Genomic DNA, 18,544 nt, shown 5'->3' with positions numbered 1-18,544 from the left:
GACCGGTAAAGAGAGGGTTAGAACTTACTCTGGGTCCGAGCTCTCCGGGGGGGCCGGGGTCGCCAGGGAAACCAACGGGACCCTGAAGGGATGGACCACGTCAACACACCATCGCCATGACATCATCACTCCTCACCATCACCATGACATCATCACTCCTCACCATCGCCATGACATCATCACTCCTCACCATCGCCATGACATCATCACTCCTCACCATCGCCATGACATCATCACTCCTCACCATCGCCATGACATCATCACACCTCACCATCGTCATGACATCATCACACCTCACCATCGTCATGACGACTACTACTTGTGTGTGTGTGTGTGTGTGTGTTACCGGGTTTCCTTTAGGTCCGTCGTCTCCTGGTCTTCCGCGTCCTCCGGACGGACCGGATAGTCCCGGTTGCCCCGACTCTCCCTTCTCCCCTCGCTCTCCACGGGGACCCTGCCATTGGGCCAAAGCACTGTCAGTCACCTCTGTGGACCAATCAGGGCCCTCTCATGGTGTTAGGGGGGCGGGGACACTCACCTTCTTCCCTGGCTCTCCTCCAATACCCGGGGGTCCGCCCTCACCCGCCTCTCCCTGTCAGACACACGGCGTTGCGTAGCATAGGGTAGCATAGCATCGCGCGTAGTGTAGCGTAGGGTAGCATAGCATCGCGCGTAGTGTAGCGTAGGGTAGCATAGCATCGCGCGTAGTGTAGCGTAGGGTAGCATAGCATCGCGCGTAGGGTAGCATAGCATATGGGGGAGCAGAGCAGAATAGAGTGCAGAAGTATAGCGTAGCATAGGGCGTAGCATATAGCATAGCATAACATGTGGTGTAGTAGAATACAATAGAATGGAAGTAAAAACAGCATAGCATCGCGTAGGGCAGAAGAGTATAGAATAGCACAGGAGAGAAAAAAATACATCATGTTAATATCAATTACGAACGTGATAATGTATGTAACAAATAGTATATAGTATACTGTATACAGTATGCTATGTAAAACATGGTTTATAGTATAATGTATACTGTATGTAACACAGAGTTTACAGTATATAGTGTACTGTATACTGTATACTGTATGTAACACATAGTACATAGTATACTGTATGTAACACAGTATACTGTTTACTGTAAGTAACACATAGTATATAGTATACTGTATGTAACACATAGTATACTGTATGTAAAACATAGTATACAATGCACTATATGTAAACATAGTATATAGTACACTGTATACTGTATGTAGCACAGCGTTTACAGTATATAGTGTACTGTATACTGTATACTGTATGTAACACATAGTATACTGTTTACTGTAAGTATCACATAGTATATAGTATACTGTATGTAAAACATAGTATACTGTACACTGTATGTAACACATAGTATACTGTATGTAAAACATAGTATACTGTACACTGTATGTAACACATAGTATGCTGTATACTGTATGTAACACATAGTATATATTCTACTGGATACTGTAAGTATACAATACACTATATGAAAACATAGCATATAGTATACTGTATACTGTATGTAACACATAGTTTACACTATATAGTGTACTGTATACTGTATGTAACACAAAGTTTACAGTATATAGTGTACTGTACACTGTATACTGTATTTAACAGAGTTTACATTATATAGTGTACTGTATACTGTATGTAACACAGAGTATATAGTATACTGTATGTAACACATAGTATACTGTATGTAAAACATAGTATACTGTACACTGTATGTATCACAGTATGCTGTACACTGTATGTAACACATAGTATATATTCTACTGTATACTGTATGTAACACATAGTATACAATACACTATATGTAAACATAGTATATAGTACACTGTATACTGTATGTAACACAGAGTTTACAGTATATAGTGTACTGTAAACTCTATGTAACATTGTTTATAGCCTTCAGCTGAGTGCATGTGAGCTGTGGTGTGCGTACCTTCTCTCCCAGCGGTCCAGGGTTTCCTATCCCACCTGGGGGTCCTTGGGGACCCTGAGATGGGGCGAGGGGGGCGGGAGAGAAAACGAGGCGTTACATCATCAACACACCGCCGTTAGCATCGTATCCTAGCGTAGCTTCACAGAGGTCATAGGTCAACAGAGAACACCAACAGGATGAACTGAAAAAGACCGGTCGGTACTCACATCAGCGCCGCTAGAACCAGCAGGGCCGCGGGGACCAGGGGGTCCAGGGGGGCCCTGCAACACAGACACATGCTAGCTCACAGCGCTAGGTCACGTAGCAGGGCTCACATCGCTGAGTTACATAGCATGGCTAACATCGCTAGGTCACGTAGCATGGCTCACAGCCCTAGGTCACGTAGCATGGCTAACATCGCTAGGTTATATAGCATGACTCACATTGCTAGGTTATGTAGCATGGCTCACAGCGCTAGTTCCCGTAGCATAACCGTAGGTTATATAGCATGGCTAACATTTCTAGGTTACGTAACATGGCTAACATTGCTAGGTTATGCAGCATCGCTCACATCGCTAGGTTATGTAGAACGGCTAACATCGCTAGGTTGTATAGCATGGCTCACATGGCTAGGACACGTAGCATGGCTCACATTGCTAGGTTATATAGCATGGCTAACATTTCTATGTCACATAGTATGGCAAACATCGCTGGGTTATGTAGCATGGCTAATATTGCTAACTTACGTAGCATGGCTCACATTGCTAGGTTATATAGCATGGCTAACATCGCTAGGTTACGTAGCATGGCTCATATGCTCGGCTACAGAGCATAGCTAATATACTAGGCTACCCGGCATGACTATTATCAATAGGCTACACTGCATTGGTAATATTATAGGCTACACAGAGTTCCCAGGGCTGACCCTCTCTGTCCCAGTACTACAGACCAGGGCGGGGTACGTACCATGGGTCCAACATCGCCGGTCTCACCCTTCTCTCCGGAGGGTCCTGGAAGGCCCTGTTTGCAAGAACACACACATGATCCCCTGCTCACTGGGAACGAACTGGGATAAAGGATGTAGCTGTGATAGAGGACAGGCTGTAGTTGTTATAGAGGACAGACTGCAGCTGTGATGGAGGACAGACTGTAGCTGTGAAAGAGGACTGTGATACTGTGATAAAGGACAGACTGTAGCTGTGAAAGACGACAGACTGTGATAAAGGACAGACTGTAGCTGTGATAAAGGACAGACTGTGATGAAGGACAGACTTTGATAAAGGACAGACTGTGATAAAGGACAGACTGTAGCTGTGATAGAGGACAGACTGTGATAAAGGACAGACTGTAGTTGTGATAGAGGACAGACTTTGATAAAGGACAGACTGTAGCTGTGATGAATACCAGCCTAACTGTGATAGAGATCAGCCTAACTGTGACAAAAGACTCAAAACTCACCTGTTCAGAGTTCACCTCGTCTCTGCATAGAAACCAATGCACAGCCACTATTGAATGTTGTACGTCCTGGCACTTGTACATTGCACTTATTCAAGGTACTTAATTATGTAGCATCTACAGTAGCTGCTATCACTGCTTTACACGGGGAATGGGTTAGCCTAGTGATTGTAATACTTGCACTTGGTTCTATGAACATATTTACTGTACCGACAGCGATATATTGTTTCCCTTCTTATGACAAATGTACTTATTGTAACAAATGCACTTATTGTAAGTCGCTTTGGATAAAAGCGTCTGCTAAATGCCCTAAATGTAAATGTAAATGTAAATGATAAAGCCCAGCCTAACTGTGATAGACACCAGCCTAACTGTGATAAAGACCAGCCTAACAGTTTTGGGATGAGGTCCCTGAGGTCCAACACACCTGTAGTCCGATGGGTCCGGGGGCCCCGGGGAACCCTCTGGAGCCTTCATCTCCCTTGGAGCCGAACGGCCCCTGCTGTCCCCTGAGTCCCAGCTCTCCATCAGCTCCCTGTCGGGCCCCGGCGAGACACAAGGGTCCGTTAGTTCGCTGAACACCAGTACTCTGCTGTACTGAGGGGCCCTCAACAAATGAGGGGCCATCAATGGTTCTGCTGGGTGCGTCATTACTCACAGCGGATCCAGGCTGGCCCACGGGGCCCATAGGTCCTGGTGGTCCGGGAGGGCCCTGTCCGCAACACAAACACAATCAGTACCGGGTCAGAACCCGGTGCAGAACCCCACCCCCCCCCTTCTCTCCCCTCCCCCACCCTGTCTTAAAGCAGCACTAGGACTCACGTGTTCGCCTTTGCCTCCCTTCGCCCCCTTCTGGCCGTGCTCTCCAACTTCACCCTGGAGGGACAACAACACAAACAACGTGAACAAACAACACGAACATGCACAACGCAATGCACACTATGTAACCCATAACACGACATTAACGGAACACACACATACATGCACGCACCACAGGACAAAAGGCACAGCAAACGACAGTATAGTATTACGACAAAAGAATAAAAAAAGCTGGCAAGCTTAGCGAGGTTTGTCTGGGTTTATAATATCGATCCAGCTCTGAGTGGTTCTGGTACTGGCCTTGTCTCCGTCCTCTCCGGGCACCCCAGGGGTTCCTGCGGCTCCGGGCAGACCGACGGGCCCCTGGACTCCATCTCGTCCGGCTGGCCCCAGAGGACCCTTCTCACCCTGAGAGACACAACCGCCTGTTAGCTCTACCACTTCCTGCCAGCGCTAGGACTTCCTGTCAGTGCTAGGACTTCCTGTTAACTCTACAGCTGCCTGTCAGCAGTTAAACTTCATGTTAGCAGTTTGACTATCAGTAGTTACTGAACTCATTGTAATTTCTGAAAAGTACTGTCACTAACGCAATATTCCCTGTTAGCAGTTCAACTTCTCGGCCGCAGTTTTACTTCCTGTTAGCGGTTAAACATCATATTCACTGTTGGGCTTAGTGTTGGCTATTGAACATCCTGTTATCAGTTGAACTTCCTGTTATCAGCCGAACTTCCTGTTAAATCCTTCCTGTACTCACGGGTCCTCCTTTCTCCCCAGCGTTTCCGGGGGGCCCCTGGGGGCCTGGCCGGCCAGGGGGTCCGATGGGGCCTGCGGTGCCGGCTCCTCCTCTCTCTCCGGGGGACCCCTGGACACAGAACCCCAGAACCACAGGTGAGACCCCCGCCCGCACGCCAACGGCAGAACCTCTCTCCACAACGGGCTTCAGAGGAAGGATGAACGACACCCAACATGGTGGGCATCATACTGGGTGACTGGAGGGTCCACTACTACTGAGAATATTCACTGTTTAGTCAACAGCCGGACCCTCGTAACCTCGGTGACTGGGGAGTTCCAACACGCTATGGACATCGGGGAATCAAACGTAAACGTATTTTTGTGTGATATTATTCTTGATTAGACAACTGTTTTAATTAGACAACAGTCTTGTAGGGACAATAGTCCTGGTAAAACAACAGTCTTGCACAGAAAACAGTCTCATAGTAACAACAGTCTTGTTAGAAGAACAGTCTTGTTTGGACAACAGTCTTGTGGAGACAGGTTGACGGGGGTCCGGTCTAGAGTTAGGGGCGGGGGGGTTCTGTCAGGACGTACCGCGGGTCCTGGGGGTCCAGCAGGTCCTTCGCTTCCCTTCAAACCACCGCCTCCCTGGGGAACGAAACACCAAGAGATTAACGCAGATTACAGATTATACTCCTGTAGTTTTAATATCACCCAGATTCATAATCCTGTAGTTTGAATATCACCCATATTACAGATTATAATCCTGCAGTTTTATTATCACCCAGATAACAGATTACAATCCTGTATTTTTAATAGCACCCAGATTACAGATTATAATCCTGTATTTTTAATAGCACCCAGATTACAGATTATAATCCTGTAATTTTAACAGCACCCAGATTACAGATTATAATCCTGTAATTGTAACAGCACCCAGATTACAGATTATAATCCTATAGTTTTAACAGCACCCAGATTACAGATTATAATCCTATAGTTTTAATAGCACCCAGACTACAGATTATAACCCTAGAAACAGATTGCAGTACTCCCCACAAAGTTAAATCCCTGTCTTGGAGCAGGCATAGATAAACCATCTCTATACCCTCTACAGATCGTAGCCTGACAACAGTCATGGCCTGTCCCTCTCCATAGACCCAGACTCACGGGGGTGCCGGGCAGGCCTCGCTCCCCAGGGAAGCCCCTCAGGCCTGCGGGTCCGTCCTTGCCGGGGCCTCCTGCTGGACCGGGGTCTCCCTTGGTGCCCTCTTTCCCTGAAGGTCCTGACAGACCCTGCTCCCCAGGGGGTCCCGGGGGCCCTGGGTGGCCCCGCTCTCCCAATGGACCGGTCTCTCCTGACGGGCCCTGGGTGGACGGAGGGAAGGGTGGAGGAGGAGGGGGAAGAGGAGGAGGTGGAGAGGTGGCGGAAGAGGAGGAGAGGTGGAGGAAGAGGAGGAGAGGTGGAGGAGGAGGAAGAGGAGGGGGGGAGGATGAGGAGGAGAGGAGGAGGCAGAGAGGAGGAGGTGGAGAGGTGGCGGAAGGGGAGGAGAGATGGAGGAGGAGGAGGAGAGGAGAGGTGGAGGAAGAGGAGGAGAGATGGAGGAAGAGGAGGAGGAAGAGGAGGAGAGGTGGAGGAAGAGGAGGAGCGATGGAGGAAGAGGAGGAGGAAGAGGAGGAGGAAGAGGAGGAGAGATGGAGGAAGAGGAGGAGGAAGACTAGGAGGAAGAGGAGGAGAGGTGGAGGAAGAGGAGGAGAGATGGAGGAAGAGGAGGAGAGATGGAGGAAGAGGAGGAGGAAGAGGAGGAGAGATGGAGCAGGAGAGCAAGTTGACGAATGAGTACATAAGAGTTGCAGTTTAGTCTACTAGTCTAATAATACGCGACTACAAGTGGTAAAGATAAAGTAGAATGATATTAGATAAAACCTTCTGGAACGTACCTGAGGCCCGACGACTCCAGGAGGTCCTGGTGGTCCCACTTTACCTTGGAAACCCTGAGGAGCAGAACGCACTCAGAACACGCCTCCACCTGGTGTATTATACCTTCAACTAACGAATCTACCATAAACTAATATATAACACACCATAAAGTAACCTATAATATACTTTACCCCCGAAGACCAGAATACAGTCAGAATATACCTTTAACAGTTGAAGGTATATTGAAGTTGAAGTTCAACTGGTTTAACATAGCTTAAACTAACCTAAAATATACCCTAAACTAATATATGATATATTTAACTCCTGAAGACCAGAATAGACTAAGAGTAAACCTTCATCTGGTTTAAAATACCTTCAACTCATATTTAATATACCTCAAACATATACAAACACCTTAACCGCATCTACCTTAAACTGATATATAATAAAGCTTCAACTCATATACATAATATACCATCCACTGATATATGTTACACCTTAAAGTTACATAATATACCTTAAATGTAAATATAATTATCCTTAAACAAACCCAATAGATCTTAAACCCTGGAGGTTGAACTGCAATGTACTTATTGAAGCCTCACCACTTCTCCTCTCTGTCCTGGGTGACCGGGCAGTCCGTCTTTCCCTGGAGGGCCCTGAAAGAACAACAGCATGGCGTCACAGACCACTCATACCCCTGGATCCATGATGGGGAGCCTAACAAGGACTACCCAACACTGAACTGGACTTTAGGATGTCAGAATCTGACGAGGTTTAAGTCTTGTTCAAGTTTGAATTAGTTCCACTTGTGTTTGAAGAAGTTTGGTGTTGAGGCGTATATTTAAAGGACACCCAAACCCTAAAACTACTTTTAGGGTTTACTTTGAAGAGTGATGTAGTGGGTTAAATTGAGTTGCTATGGATGGATCCCCACCCAAATACACAAAGCTTTAAAAGTCAGATGAGAAGTAAATATGGACGCAATTTTCCCTCTATGGGTCCAAAGTGTGGACTAGATATGTTATAAGTAGTTTGGTACCTTAGCTTGGTCAAGTCATGTCATGAGTAGTTTTGTGTTTAAGTGTGTATTTTAAGCGTGGACAAGACATGTCATGTTATGTGTGTTTAAGAACAAGCGTGTGTTTAAACGTGTTTGTTTAAGAGTGTGTGTTTAAGCTTGTGTTTAAATGTGTTTAAGCATGTTTGTTTAAACTTATTTAAGCATGTGTTTAAGGGTGTGTTTAAACGTGTGTATTTAAGCATGTGTTTAAGTGTGTGTTTAAGTGTGTGTTTAACCAGTGTTTAAGCATGTGTGCCAAGGCTTGTGTGTTTAGCCGTGGGTTTAAGCACATGTTTAAGTGTGTCTGTTTAATCGGTGTTTAAGCGTGTGTGTCTAGGCGTTTGTTTTGAAGTGTGTGTTTAACCAGTGTTAATCAAGTATGTGGTTAAATGCGTGTTTAAGCGTGGGTTTGAGCGTTTAAGCGGGGACTTACGGGAGGTCCTTTGGGTCCGGGGAATCCGTTGGCTCCCTGGGCTCCGGGCAGACCCTGAGAACACAAAGCAGTTTAGTGTTACAGTGACTTAGCGTTCTAGCATTACAGTGAATCAGCGTTTATTATGAGGGCCGAAAACGATTGTGAGAAAGAAGGGGTCCGACACCTACCCTCTCTCCTAGTGGTCCGTGGGGTCCGTCACTTCCTGAGGTTCCCTGGAAAACAAGATGGAGGGGAGCTTAAGAGATGGGGTGAAAACAACAATGTAATAAAGTTGTAGCGTAATGAAGAGGATGTCATGAACTATGGTTTATAACTCGTGATGGAAGGGCGTACCTTGGCTCCGGATTTACCGGTACCCCCCCTTGGCCCTCTCTGTCCTCTGGGTCCCTGAGAGAGAGAGAGAGAAAGAGAGAGAGATGGATCGACAAAAGAAAGAGATAATTAGTGAGTGAATGCTTGGGTTTTTAACGAACCATTCATTTGTTGATTAAATATCGAAATGGATGGATGAATAATCTCTGTACCGTTGGTCCTCTCTGTCCTCGTGGTCCAGCTTTGCCCCCCAGACCCTGAGGAGAGACAAGAAGAACTCATGATCCTGGTGGATCTCCCTCTACCCAGATCCTATACAGCAAGACCTCATCCTGAGGCAGCCGTTTGATTGGCTGCCATCCTTGATTGACTCCAAGAACGATGTCCCACCCATTTCCTTTTTTGACCTTCCTGCATTAAATTCTGCACAGGTTCCTGAGACTAAGTCTTCACCCCCGCACCTCCACCATCCCACCAGACCTCCACCTCCACCTCAGACCTCCACCTCCACCTCAGACCTCCACCTCCACCTCAGACCTCCTCCTCCACCTCAGACCTCCTCCTCCCCACCAGGGGTCTGAGGGGGATGTGGCTCACGATCTGGCACCCCAGACATGCGTCAGCCAGCTGGTGTCATCAGCCCGTACTCACCCTGGCTCCCTTCTCTCCGTTTGACCCGGGGAACCCAGGGAATCCAAGAGAACCCTGGAGAACATGGAAAAGAGGGGAATGAATGGATGAATCCAGACAGGGGAGTGAGAGTGAATGAAATGTAAAGGGGGAGGAATGGGACGGGTTAATGAGTGAATAACTCGAGTAAGTGAGGGAGTGAATGAAATGAATGAGGAAGTGAGGGAGTGAAGTGAATGACTGAATGAGTAAGTGAGTGAATGAAGTGAGGGGGTGTCTTACCTTCGGCCCTTGTCTTCCAGGATAACCAGGAAGGCCGGGAACGCCAAGTTTTCCCTGGAATCAGACGATCAGGATAAACGATGAGACAAGGTAAAGGCATCAATCAATCAATATATATATGTATATATTCTACACATCCAGGGGCCATCTTGCTCTCTGATCAGACCATGGGCATCGGGGTTTGAACCCAGAACCTTTGGTCTGGGGGTCCACCACTGACCCCCTACTGATGATAAAACCACATGTGTGTACACACACACGTGTGTGTACACACACACGTGTGTGTACCGAACCCACAGAACCCACCTTCTCTCCGACCAGACCGATGGGTCCCAGTTCACCTGGGGGCCCCACGCGGCCCTTGGGCCCCTCGGGACCGTCCTCCCCCCTGGGGCCTGGGACGCCCAGCTCGCCCTGTTGCCATGGAAACGCAGACACGGACGTTAGACGTAAACCCGGATGTCAGGCCCGAGACAGCGTCGTAACCCGTCACTCAGACATGTGCACTGTACAGTGTTTTATATATTTAAGTATTGTTTTAATTTGAGAATTTGGGGTATTTTTAATAATAGGTGTTTTGTATATTCTACTTTTTTAGCATTGTATTGATTTTTTACTCTGTTGTCAACGTCTCTTTATAAATAGGGTTTGGGAAAATCTCCACCTAGTGGACAATGCAGCCATTGCAGCTGTACAGTCGAACCAAATACAATTATTAAAATCTGATGACTTGATTGACATTTATGATTGATCTAAAATATACTAGTAATAATATCAAAAATTTGACAGCTTAAAGAAAAATATAAGGAAAATCAAATCCTATTTTTATTCTCTTTCAAAGGTTGACATAAATGCTAGATTGAACGTGTCGACCTTCCATGTTTCTACTCACCCTCTCTCCTTTGACTCCAAAATCTCCCTTAACTCCTGGGAAACCATCCTCGCCCTGAAAACACAACAGACCATGAACCACAAAACACCAAAAATGTAACTTTTCTCTGTGTAATATGTGGTGATAAATATGTAAAGATTTGCTATAAAAAGTAGTGATTGGAGCTGAGAGATTCAGTGCTCAGAGTTGATTAACAAGCGGCCATTTTCTTAGCTTAGGACTAACAAACGTAATTTCACTCAGAGTCAAACGTAATATCGGTTCTTCTATTTTTCTTGTACATTGTAAATGACAATGAAGCTGACTTTGACTTGACGTTGATTCCAGCAGTTTGATCGTTGATCCATGAATATATACAAGTTAGAAGAGGCTTTTATACACAGCCTCTTACAGGGAATATGGAGACAAGTCACTGAGGAGCAGGTAGGGGTTGAATCTCTTTCTGAAGGATAATAACAGGCAGCCTACAAATATCAGGGTTCAAACCCAGAACCTTTCTCAGGGAGGTGACCACTGTCACCACTGGCGTCAGTCCGGTCTGTCACGAGTCGTACGGAGACACTGAGAAGCTCCACCCACCTTCTCTCCTTTGTGTCCCTTCAGACCGCGAATGCCTTGAGTTCCCTGAGAGGAGATGAACAGCAGAGGTCAACCAAACAGACAACATCAGACAGACAGGCAACCTCAGACAGACAACATCAGGCAGACAACATCAGAGCTGGTTGGGTCCAGCCTCTGGTCTGGACCGTGAGCAGAACCCAGGATGTTATCATGAAGTACATAAGTAGAACACATCATTGTGAATGTTCGATCATTCAATGCTAACAAATATTAAGAGTCTAGAGGAATCGAGTGAAGGAATGTGAACCCACACCTCGTTATCCTAGTTTACATAATGAGAACAAAACTATAATCTATGTGCATGTTGTTTGGTGTAAGGACGAACATTACATACTTCAGATTCAACAGTTTTTGTGATTACGTTACATCTGTTCGTTACCAATATTGAAACAACAAAAAGGAGACATTTCCTGTATGTTCTGAGTATCCCTTCAGTCCCTTCAGGTACCACTGGGGGCAGTGTGGCCAGCTGGGGGAATCAATGCTTAGCATGGTCTGATGAGACCATGCTAGGATATGGACCATGGACCATAGACCATAGACCATAGACCATGGACCATAGACCATAGATCATGGACCATAGACCATAGACCATGGACCAAAGACATTAGACCATAGACCATAGACCATAGACCATAGATCATGGACCATAGACCATAGACCATGGACCAAAGACATTAGACCATAGACCATAGACCATAGACCATAGATCATAGACCATAGACCATAGATCATGGACCAAAGACATTAGACCATAGACCATAGATCATGGACCATAGACCATGGACCATAGACCATGGACCATAGACATACGACCATGGACCATAGACCATAGACATACGACCATGGACCATGGACCAAAGACCATAGACCATGGACCATGGACCATAGACATACGACCATGGACCATATACCATAGACCATGGACCATGGACATTAGACCATGGACCATAGACATACGACCATGGACCATGGACCATGGACCATAGACCATAGACATACGACCATGGACCGTAGACATACGACCATGGACCATGGACCGTAGACATACGACCATGGACCATGGACCGTAGACATACGACCATGGACCATGGACCATAGACATACGACCATGGACCATAGACCATAGACATACGACCATGGACCGTAGACATACGACCATGGACCATGGACCATAGACATACGACCATGGACCAAGGACTATAGACGAAGGACCACGATGGGCTCCTGCTCACCTTGAGTCCTCTGGGCCCTGGGTACCCAATCGTCCCCTGGGGGCCGCTGGGGCCCTGAGAGACGGAGGGAGAGAAAGAGGAGGACAGAAAGAAAGAGAAAGACAAACCAAGAGAACATGATCAACGCAGCTCACAGGGAAACAGAATAAACGTTCACAGCCACACTAAGAAATATTTGTAACCACATGTTTGACTGCTTCCGGAAGGGTCCTGAGCAGAACTCAGACCCAGCCACAAGGTGTATTTTGTAGGTCCTGGCCCTTAAAAATACTTCTAAGCATTGTGTAGCATCTTACCCTAGCTGTCTCTGTTGTATACGGGGAATGGGTTAACCCACTGATAGTTATTGCTTGGCATTCGGTTCTATGAACTTTCTTACTGTAACGACAGTGATATGTTGCTTGTCTTTCTTCAATATATCTATATATATGTATCGATATATATGTATCAATGGAAACAGCCACTACCCCCTGGAGCTCAGTCTCAGGTCAACACAGAGAGGTCAAAGGTCAAAGGTCAGTGCCCCATAGGACCTCATCCCATGTCAGGCCTGCGGTTTTGGGACACCAGGTGTATCCAGGTGTAACCATGTGTGCCCTAGGTGTGTTGGGAGACCCACCTGGTTCCCCTTGGTTCCAGAGGGGCCCTCCTTTCCTGGGTGACCCTAAGAGAGCAGCGTCCGAGAGGTCAAAGGTCAGTATTACGGCGAGGTCAAGACGTTACTGTATCTCTGTGATCGGTGTGAGTGGACGGGATGGGGGGGGGGCGCCTACCGGGGGGCCATCGGCTCCGGGCATCCCTGGGAGCCCCGGTTTGCCTGTGGGGCCCTGGAGGAGAACAGAGGAAAATTAGCAGAGCTGCCCTGTAGCCCTCCAGCCCACCACAGGGGGCGCTGTGATCCACACGCTGCTAGGGTCAATAAGTTCTATGTTTATTATTAGCTCAACCTTTGAGCTGGACTTCATTTTAAGATTAACTTTGTTTTCAGTGTAGTTTGGCTGTACTCAACTTCATTTATCAAGTCTTTTCAGTCAACTTTGTAGAATATTTCAGTCAATAAGGTGAACAATTTGTCCCAGGTCTTCAGCTATACTTTATTTCCAAATTGGTTAACTAAACTTTGAGTACATCTGCATCCTCATCAGCAAAGAATTATCTTAGATGTATCAATCACTGTTAATATTTTTAATGTCTAAATGATAAATACCTATGCTATAATATGTTCAATATCTATATTATCAATATCAATATTATCAATATCTGCTATCATTATCTAGATTATCAATATATAATCACTATCTATGACATTAATATCTTCATGATCAATATCTATTTGTATCAATCACCTTCTCCCCTGGTGGTCCAATGGCTCCTTGAGGTCCTGGCATGCCCTGAAAAACACACACACACACAAAGATATAAGTGTGTACCCTACATCATAGTTAACCCTACATCAGGACCATAGTGTACCCTACATCAGGACCATAGTGTACCCTACATCAGGACTATAGTGTACCCTACATCATGATCATAGTGTAACCTACATCATCATGTACCCTACATCAGGACCATAGTAAACCCTACATCAGGACCATAGTGTACCCTACATCATGATCATAGTGTAACCTAAATCATAGTGTACCCTAAACACACACAGACACAGACACACACACACACACACACACACACACACACACACACAGACACACACACACACACACTTTTTACTACAGCATATTGTGCCTTATATCTTTGAATTTATATAATATTTTGGTGACATATCTTATATCATCAAAGTGTATTGTGGGCGCATATTATGTATCAAACATCGTATATCAATCAAATCCTCTCACCTGGGGTTCAAAATATCATATATCATATATAATATCTATCATATCATACACGGTACATCAGAGATGTGCCCGTCCTCTCACCTGAGTCCCTGAGGTTCCCTGCTGGCCTGGAGGACCTGGCTCTCCTTGTGGTCCCTGGAGGAGGAGGAGAAGAAGAGCTAATGTACCCCTCATCATAGTGTACCCTACATCAGGACCATAGTGTACCCTACATCATAGTGTACTCTACATCAGGACCATAGTGTACCCTACATCAGGACCATAGTGTACCCTACATCAGGACCATAGTGTACCCTACATCAGGACTATAGTGTACCCTACATCATAGTGTACTCTACATCAGGACCATAGTGTACCCCACATCATAGTGTACCCTACATCAGGACCATAGTGTACCCTACATCAGGACCATATTGTACCCTACATCAGGACTATAGTGTACCCTACATCATCATGTACCCTAAATCGGGACCATAGTGTACCCTACATCAGGACCATATTGTACCCTACATCAGGACTATAGTGTACCCTACATCATCATGTACCCTACATCGGGACCATAGTGTACCCTACATCATCATGTACCCTACATCAGGACCATAGTGTACCCTACATCAGGACCATAGTGTACCCTACATCAGGACTATAGTGTACCCTACATCAGGACCATAGTGTACTCTACATCAGGACCATAGTGTACCCTACATCAGGACCATATTGTACCCTACATCAGGACTATAGTGTACCCTACATCATCATGTACCCTACATCGGGACCATAGTGTACCCTACATCATCATGTACCCTTCATCAGGACCATAGTGTACTCTACATCATCATGTACCCTACATCGGGACCATAGTGTACCCTACATCATCATGTACCCTACATCAGGACCATAGTGTACCCTACATCAGGACCATAGTGTACCCTACATCATAATGTACCCTACATCATGACCATAGCGTACTCTACATCAGGACCATAGTGAACCCTACATCAGGACCATAGTAATCCCTACATCAGGACCATAGTGAACCCTACATCAGGACCATAGTGTACCCTACATCAGCACCATAGTGGACCCTACATCATAGTGAACCCTACATCAGGACCATGTTGTACCCTAAATCAGGACCATAGTGCATCCCACATTAGGACCATAGTGTACCCTACATCAGGACCATAGTGTACCCTACATCATGATCATAGTGTACCCTACATCAGGACCATAGTGTACCCTACATCAGGACCATAGTGTACCCTACATCAGGACCATAGTGTACCCTACATCAGCACCATAGTGTACCCTACATCATAATGTACCCTACATCATGACCATAGCGTACCCTACATCAGGACCATAGTGAACCCTACATCAGGACCATAGTGTACCCTACATCAGGACCATAGTGTACCCTACATCAGGACCATAGTGTACCCTACATCAGCACCATAGTGGACCCTACATCATAGTAAACCCTACATCAGGACCATAGTGTACCCTACATCAGGACTATAGTGTACCCTACATCATGATCATAGTGTAACCTACATCATCATGTACCCTACATCAGGACCATAGTGTACCCTACATCAGGACCATAGTGTACACTACATCATGATCATAGTGTAACCTAAATCATAGTGTACCCTACATCAGGACCATAGTGTACCCTACATCATAGTGTAACCTACATCAGGACCATAGTAACCCTACATCAGGACCATAGTGTACCCTACATCATGATGTACCCTACATCAGTCTTTACTCACCAGGTTTCCCTTGGGTCCGTGGGGGCCGTCGTTACCGCGGACGCCCTGAAAGGCAGAGGATCAGTTAAACCAGGAATGTGGTTAGATCCAACCTGAACCTGGCCTTCCATCCTTTGTGTGTCTGCTGACCGGAGGTTCGTTAGGCTAGCCCAGATTGGGCAAAGCAGGTCCGCTTCAAACCGGCAGACAGCTGCATACTTCATCTAGTGATCTAGGGGGATAGTGGGCTAGTGGTCAAGGGGTCTAGTTTTCTAGGGGGATAGTGTTCTAGATCTCTTAGGTTCCTGGTGGTTTCGATGATCTGGTTTCTACTCACTGGAGGTCCACCAATCCCAGGAGGGCCCTTAGGTCCCAGTAATCCACGAGGTCCCTACACAAACACACGCACACACAGACACACACACACACACACACACAAACACACACACACACAATTAATAACCACAGAGCCACTGAATAGGGTTGAATAGTTTGTATTCGATGACATTCAGATGTCATTCAAATATTCAATAGGAGAGGATGGATCGTCATGGCAACACTCACGGGTTCACCTGAGAGTCCTCGCTGTCCCAGCTCTCCGTCGTCGCCCTGGAAATGCAGACAGGGACAAAACGCTCTCATCACCACTGTTCTTAATACTGAATGTACATGATAGACAGACAGACAGACAGACAGACAGACACACAGACAGATAGACAGACTGACAGACAGACAGACAGCCGACAAACAGACACACAGACGGACAGAGACACAGACAGAGAGACAGACAGACAGACAGACAGATATACAGACAGACAGACAGAGAGAAAGACATGCAGACAGACAGACAGACAGGCCGACAGGCAGACGGACAGACATGCAGACAGACAGACAGACAGACAGATAGACAGACAGACGGCTGGTCCTCACCCTCTCTCCGTCCTCTCCCTGAGAGCCCATTGGGCCCATGGGTCCCGTGTCGCCCTGCGAACACAGAAGGAATCAAACCCACACCCTCTCCACATGATAGGGATCCACGGCTGGGTGTATGTTGTGTGTATGGTGTGTGTATGCTTTGTGTATGTTTTGTGTATGTTGTGTGTATGCTGTGTGCATGCTGTGTGTATACTGTGTGTATGGTGTGTGTATTTTGTGTGTACGCTGTGTGTATGTTGTGTGTATGCTGTGTGTACGCTGTGTGTATGTTGTTTTACCCTGTGGCCCTTATCGCCAGGGAGGCCGGGCAGCCCGTCGAACCCACGGTCGCCCTGAGGGAGACAAGACACACCCGTTACAACAGACACACACTGGGAGACACACACTAGGGACACACACTAGGAGACACACACTAGGAGACACACACTAGGAGACACACACTGGGAGACACACTAAGGACACACACTGGGAGACACACACTAGGAGACACACACTAGGGACACACACTAGGAGACACACACTAGGAGACACACACTGGGAGACACACACTGGGAGGCACACACTAAGGACACACACTAGGGACACACACTAAGAGACACACACTAAGGACACACACTAAGGACACACACTAGGGACACACACTGGGAGACACACACTAGGATAAACACACAAGGGACACACACTAGGAGACACACACTAGGGACACACACTAGGAGACACACACTAGGAGGCACACACTGGGAGACACACACTGGGAGACACACACTAGGAGACACACACTGGGAGACACACACTAGGGACAAACACTAGGGACACACACACACACACACACTAGGGACACACACTAGGGACACACAGTAGGGCCACACACTAAGGACAGACAGTAGAGACACATACACACACATACTAAGGACACACACAATAGGGACACACACTAGGGACATCCACTAGGGACACACAATAGGGACAAACACTAGGGACACACACACACTAGGGTCACACACTAGGGACACACACACACTAGGGTCACACACTAGGGACACACACTAGGGACACAAACACACACACACACATACACACACACACACACACACACACACACACACACACACACTAGGGACACACATTACCTTGGACCCTGACTCTCCTGGCATGCCTCTGGCGCCATCAGCTCCAGCACGACCCTGGAAGGAACACAGAGTTAGCCTTAGCCGCTATACTGTGGAGCTACGCTAAGCTAAGAAAGGAACAGAGAGTTATCCATAACCACTACAGTGTGGAGCTATGCTAAGCTAAGGAAGGAACAGAGAGTTAGGCTTTACCGCTACACTGTGGAGCAACGCTAAGCTAAGGAAGGAACAGAGGGTTAGCCTTAGCTGCTACAGTGTGGAGATACGCTAAGCTAAGGAAGGAACAGAGAGATAGCCTTAACAGCTACACTGTGGAGCTACGCTCAGCTAAGGAATGAACAGAGGGTTAGCTTTTAGCACGATTCTGTGGAACTACGATAAGCTAAGGAAGGAACAGAGGGTTAGCTTTTCGCGCTATTTTGTGGAGCTATGTTAAGCTAAGGAATTAACAGAGAGTTAGCCTTAGCCGCTACAGTGTGGAGCTACGCTAAGCTAAGGGGGGAACAGAGGGTTAGCCTTAAC

At 46.7% G+C, this 18,544-nt stretch overlaps 1 protein-coding gene across 5 annotated transcripts in view; it reads right to left on the bottom strand.

Moving 5' to 3' along the window:
- col11a2 (collagen, type XI, alpha 2) overlaps positions 1–18,544 on the bottom strand; it is a 54,120-nt gene that overhangs the window by 9,089 nt on the left and 26,487 nt on the right. For all 5 annotated transcript variants that reach the window (XM_079749665.1, XM_079749666.1, XM_079749667.1 and 2 more), the window contains 35 exons: positions 18,023–18,076; positions 17,171–17,224; positions 16,887–16,940; positions 16,521–16,565; positions 16,294–16,347; positions 15,978–16,022; positions 14,284–14,337; positions 13,696–13,740; positions 13,123–13,176; positions 12,969–13,013; positions 12,350–12,403; positions 11,073–11,117; positions 10,494–10,547; positions 9,908–10,015; positions 9,602–9,655; positions 9,341–9,394; positions 8,902–8,946; positions 8,711–8,764; positions 8,545–8,589; positions 8,375–8,428; positions 7,484–7,537; positions 6,899–6,952; positions 6,128–6,325; positions 5,552–5,605; positions 4,977–5,084; positions 4,523–4,630; positions 4,226–4,279; positions 4,062–4,115; positions 3,831–3,938; positions 2,915–2,968; positions 2,176–2,229; positions 1,970–2,023; positions 539–592; positions 347–454; positions 29–82 (listed from right to left, as the gene is read on the bottom strand). In XM_079749665.1, the coding sequence (XP_079605791.1) occupies positions 29–82; positions 347–454; positions 539–592; positions 1,970–2,023; positions 2,176–2,229; positions 2,915–2,968; positions 3,831–3,938; positions 4,062–4,115; positions 4,226–4,279; positions 4,523–4,630; positions 4,977–5,084; positions 5,552–5,605; positions 6,128–6,325; positions 6,899–6,952; positions 7,484–7,537; positions 8,375–8,428; positions 8,545–8,589; positions 8,711–8,764; positions 8,902–8,946; positions 9,341–9,394; positions 9,602–9,655; positions 9,908–10,015; positions 10,494–10,547; positions 11,073–11,117; positions 12,350–12,403; positions 12,969–13,013; positions 13,123–13,176; positions 13,696–13,740; positions 14,284–14,337; positions 15,978–16,022; positions 16,294–16,347; positions 16,521–16,565; positions 16,887–16,940; positions 17,171–17,224; positions 18,023–18,076 (2,241 nt within the window). The remainder of the gene's footprint in view (positions 1–28; positions 83–346; positions 455–538; positions 593–1,969; positions 2,024–2,175; positions 2,230–2,914; positions 2,969–3,830; positions 3,939–4,061; positions 4,116–4,225; positions 4,280–4,522; positions 4,631–4,976; positions 5,085–5,551; positions 5,606–6,127; positions 6,326–6,898; positions 6,953–7,483; positions 7,538–8,374; positions 8,429–8,544; positions 8,590–8,710; positions 8,765–8,901; positions 8,947–9,340; positions 9,395–9,601; positions 9,656–9,907; positions 10,016–10,493; positions 10,548–11,072; positions 11,118–12,349; positions 12,404–12,968; positions 13,014–13,122; positions 13,177–13,695; positions 13,741–14,283; positions 14,338–15,977; positions 16,023–16,293; positions 16,348–16,520; positions 16,566–16,886; positions 16,941–17,170; positions 17,225–18,022; positions 18,077–18,544) is intronic.

The sequence above is a fragment of the Pollachius pollachius genome (assembly GCF_949987615.1).
Source record: "Pollachius pollachius genome assembly, chromosome: 13".
In the NCBI taxonomy this organism is placed as follows: Eukaryota; Metazoa; Chordata; class Actinopteri; order Gadiformes; family Gadidae; genus Pollachius; species Pollachius pollachius.
The sequence above is the reverse complement of the archived record's forward strand: the minus strand, read 5'-3'. Positions and strand labels throughout refer to the sequence as shown.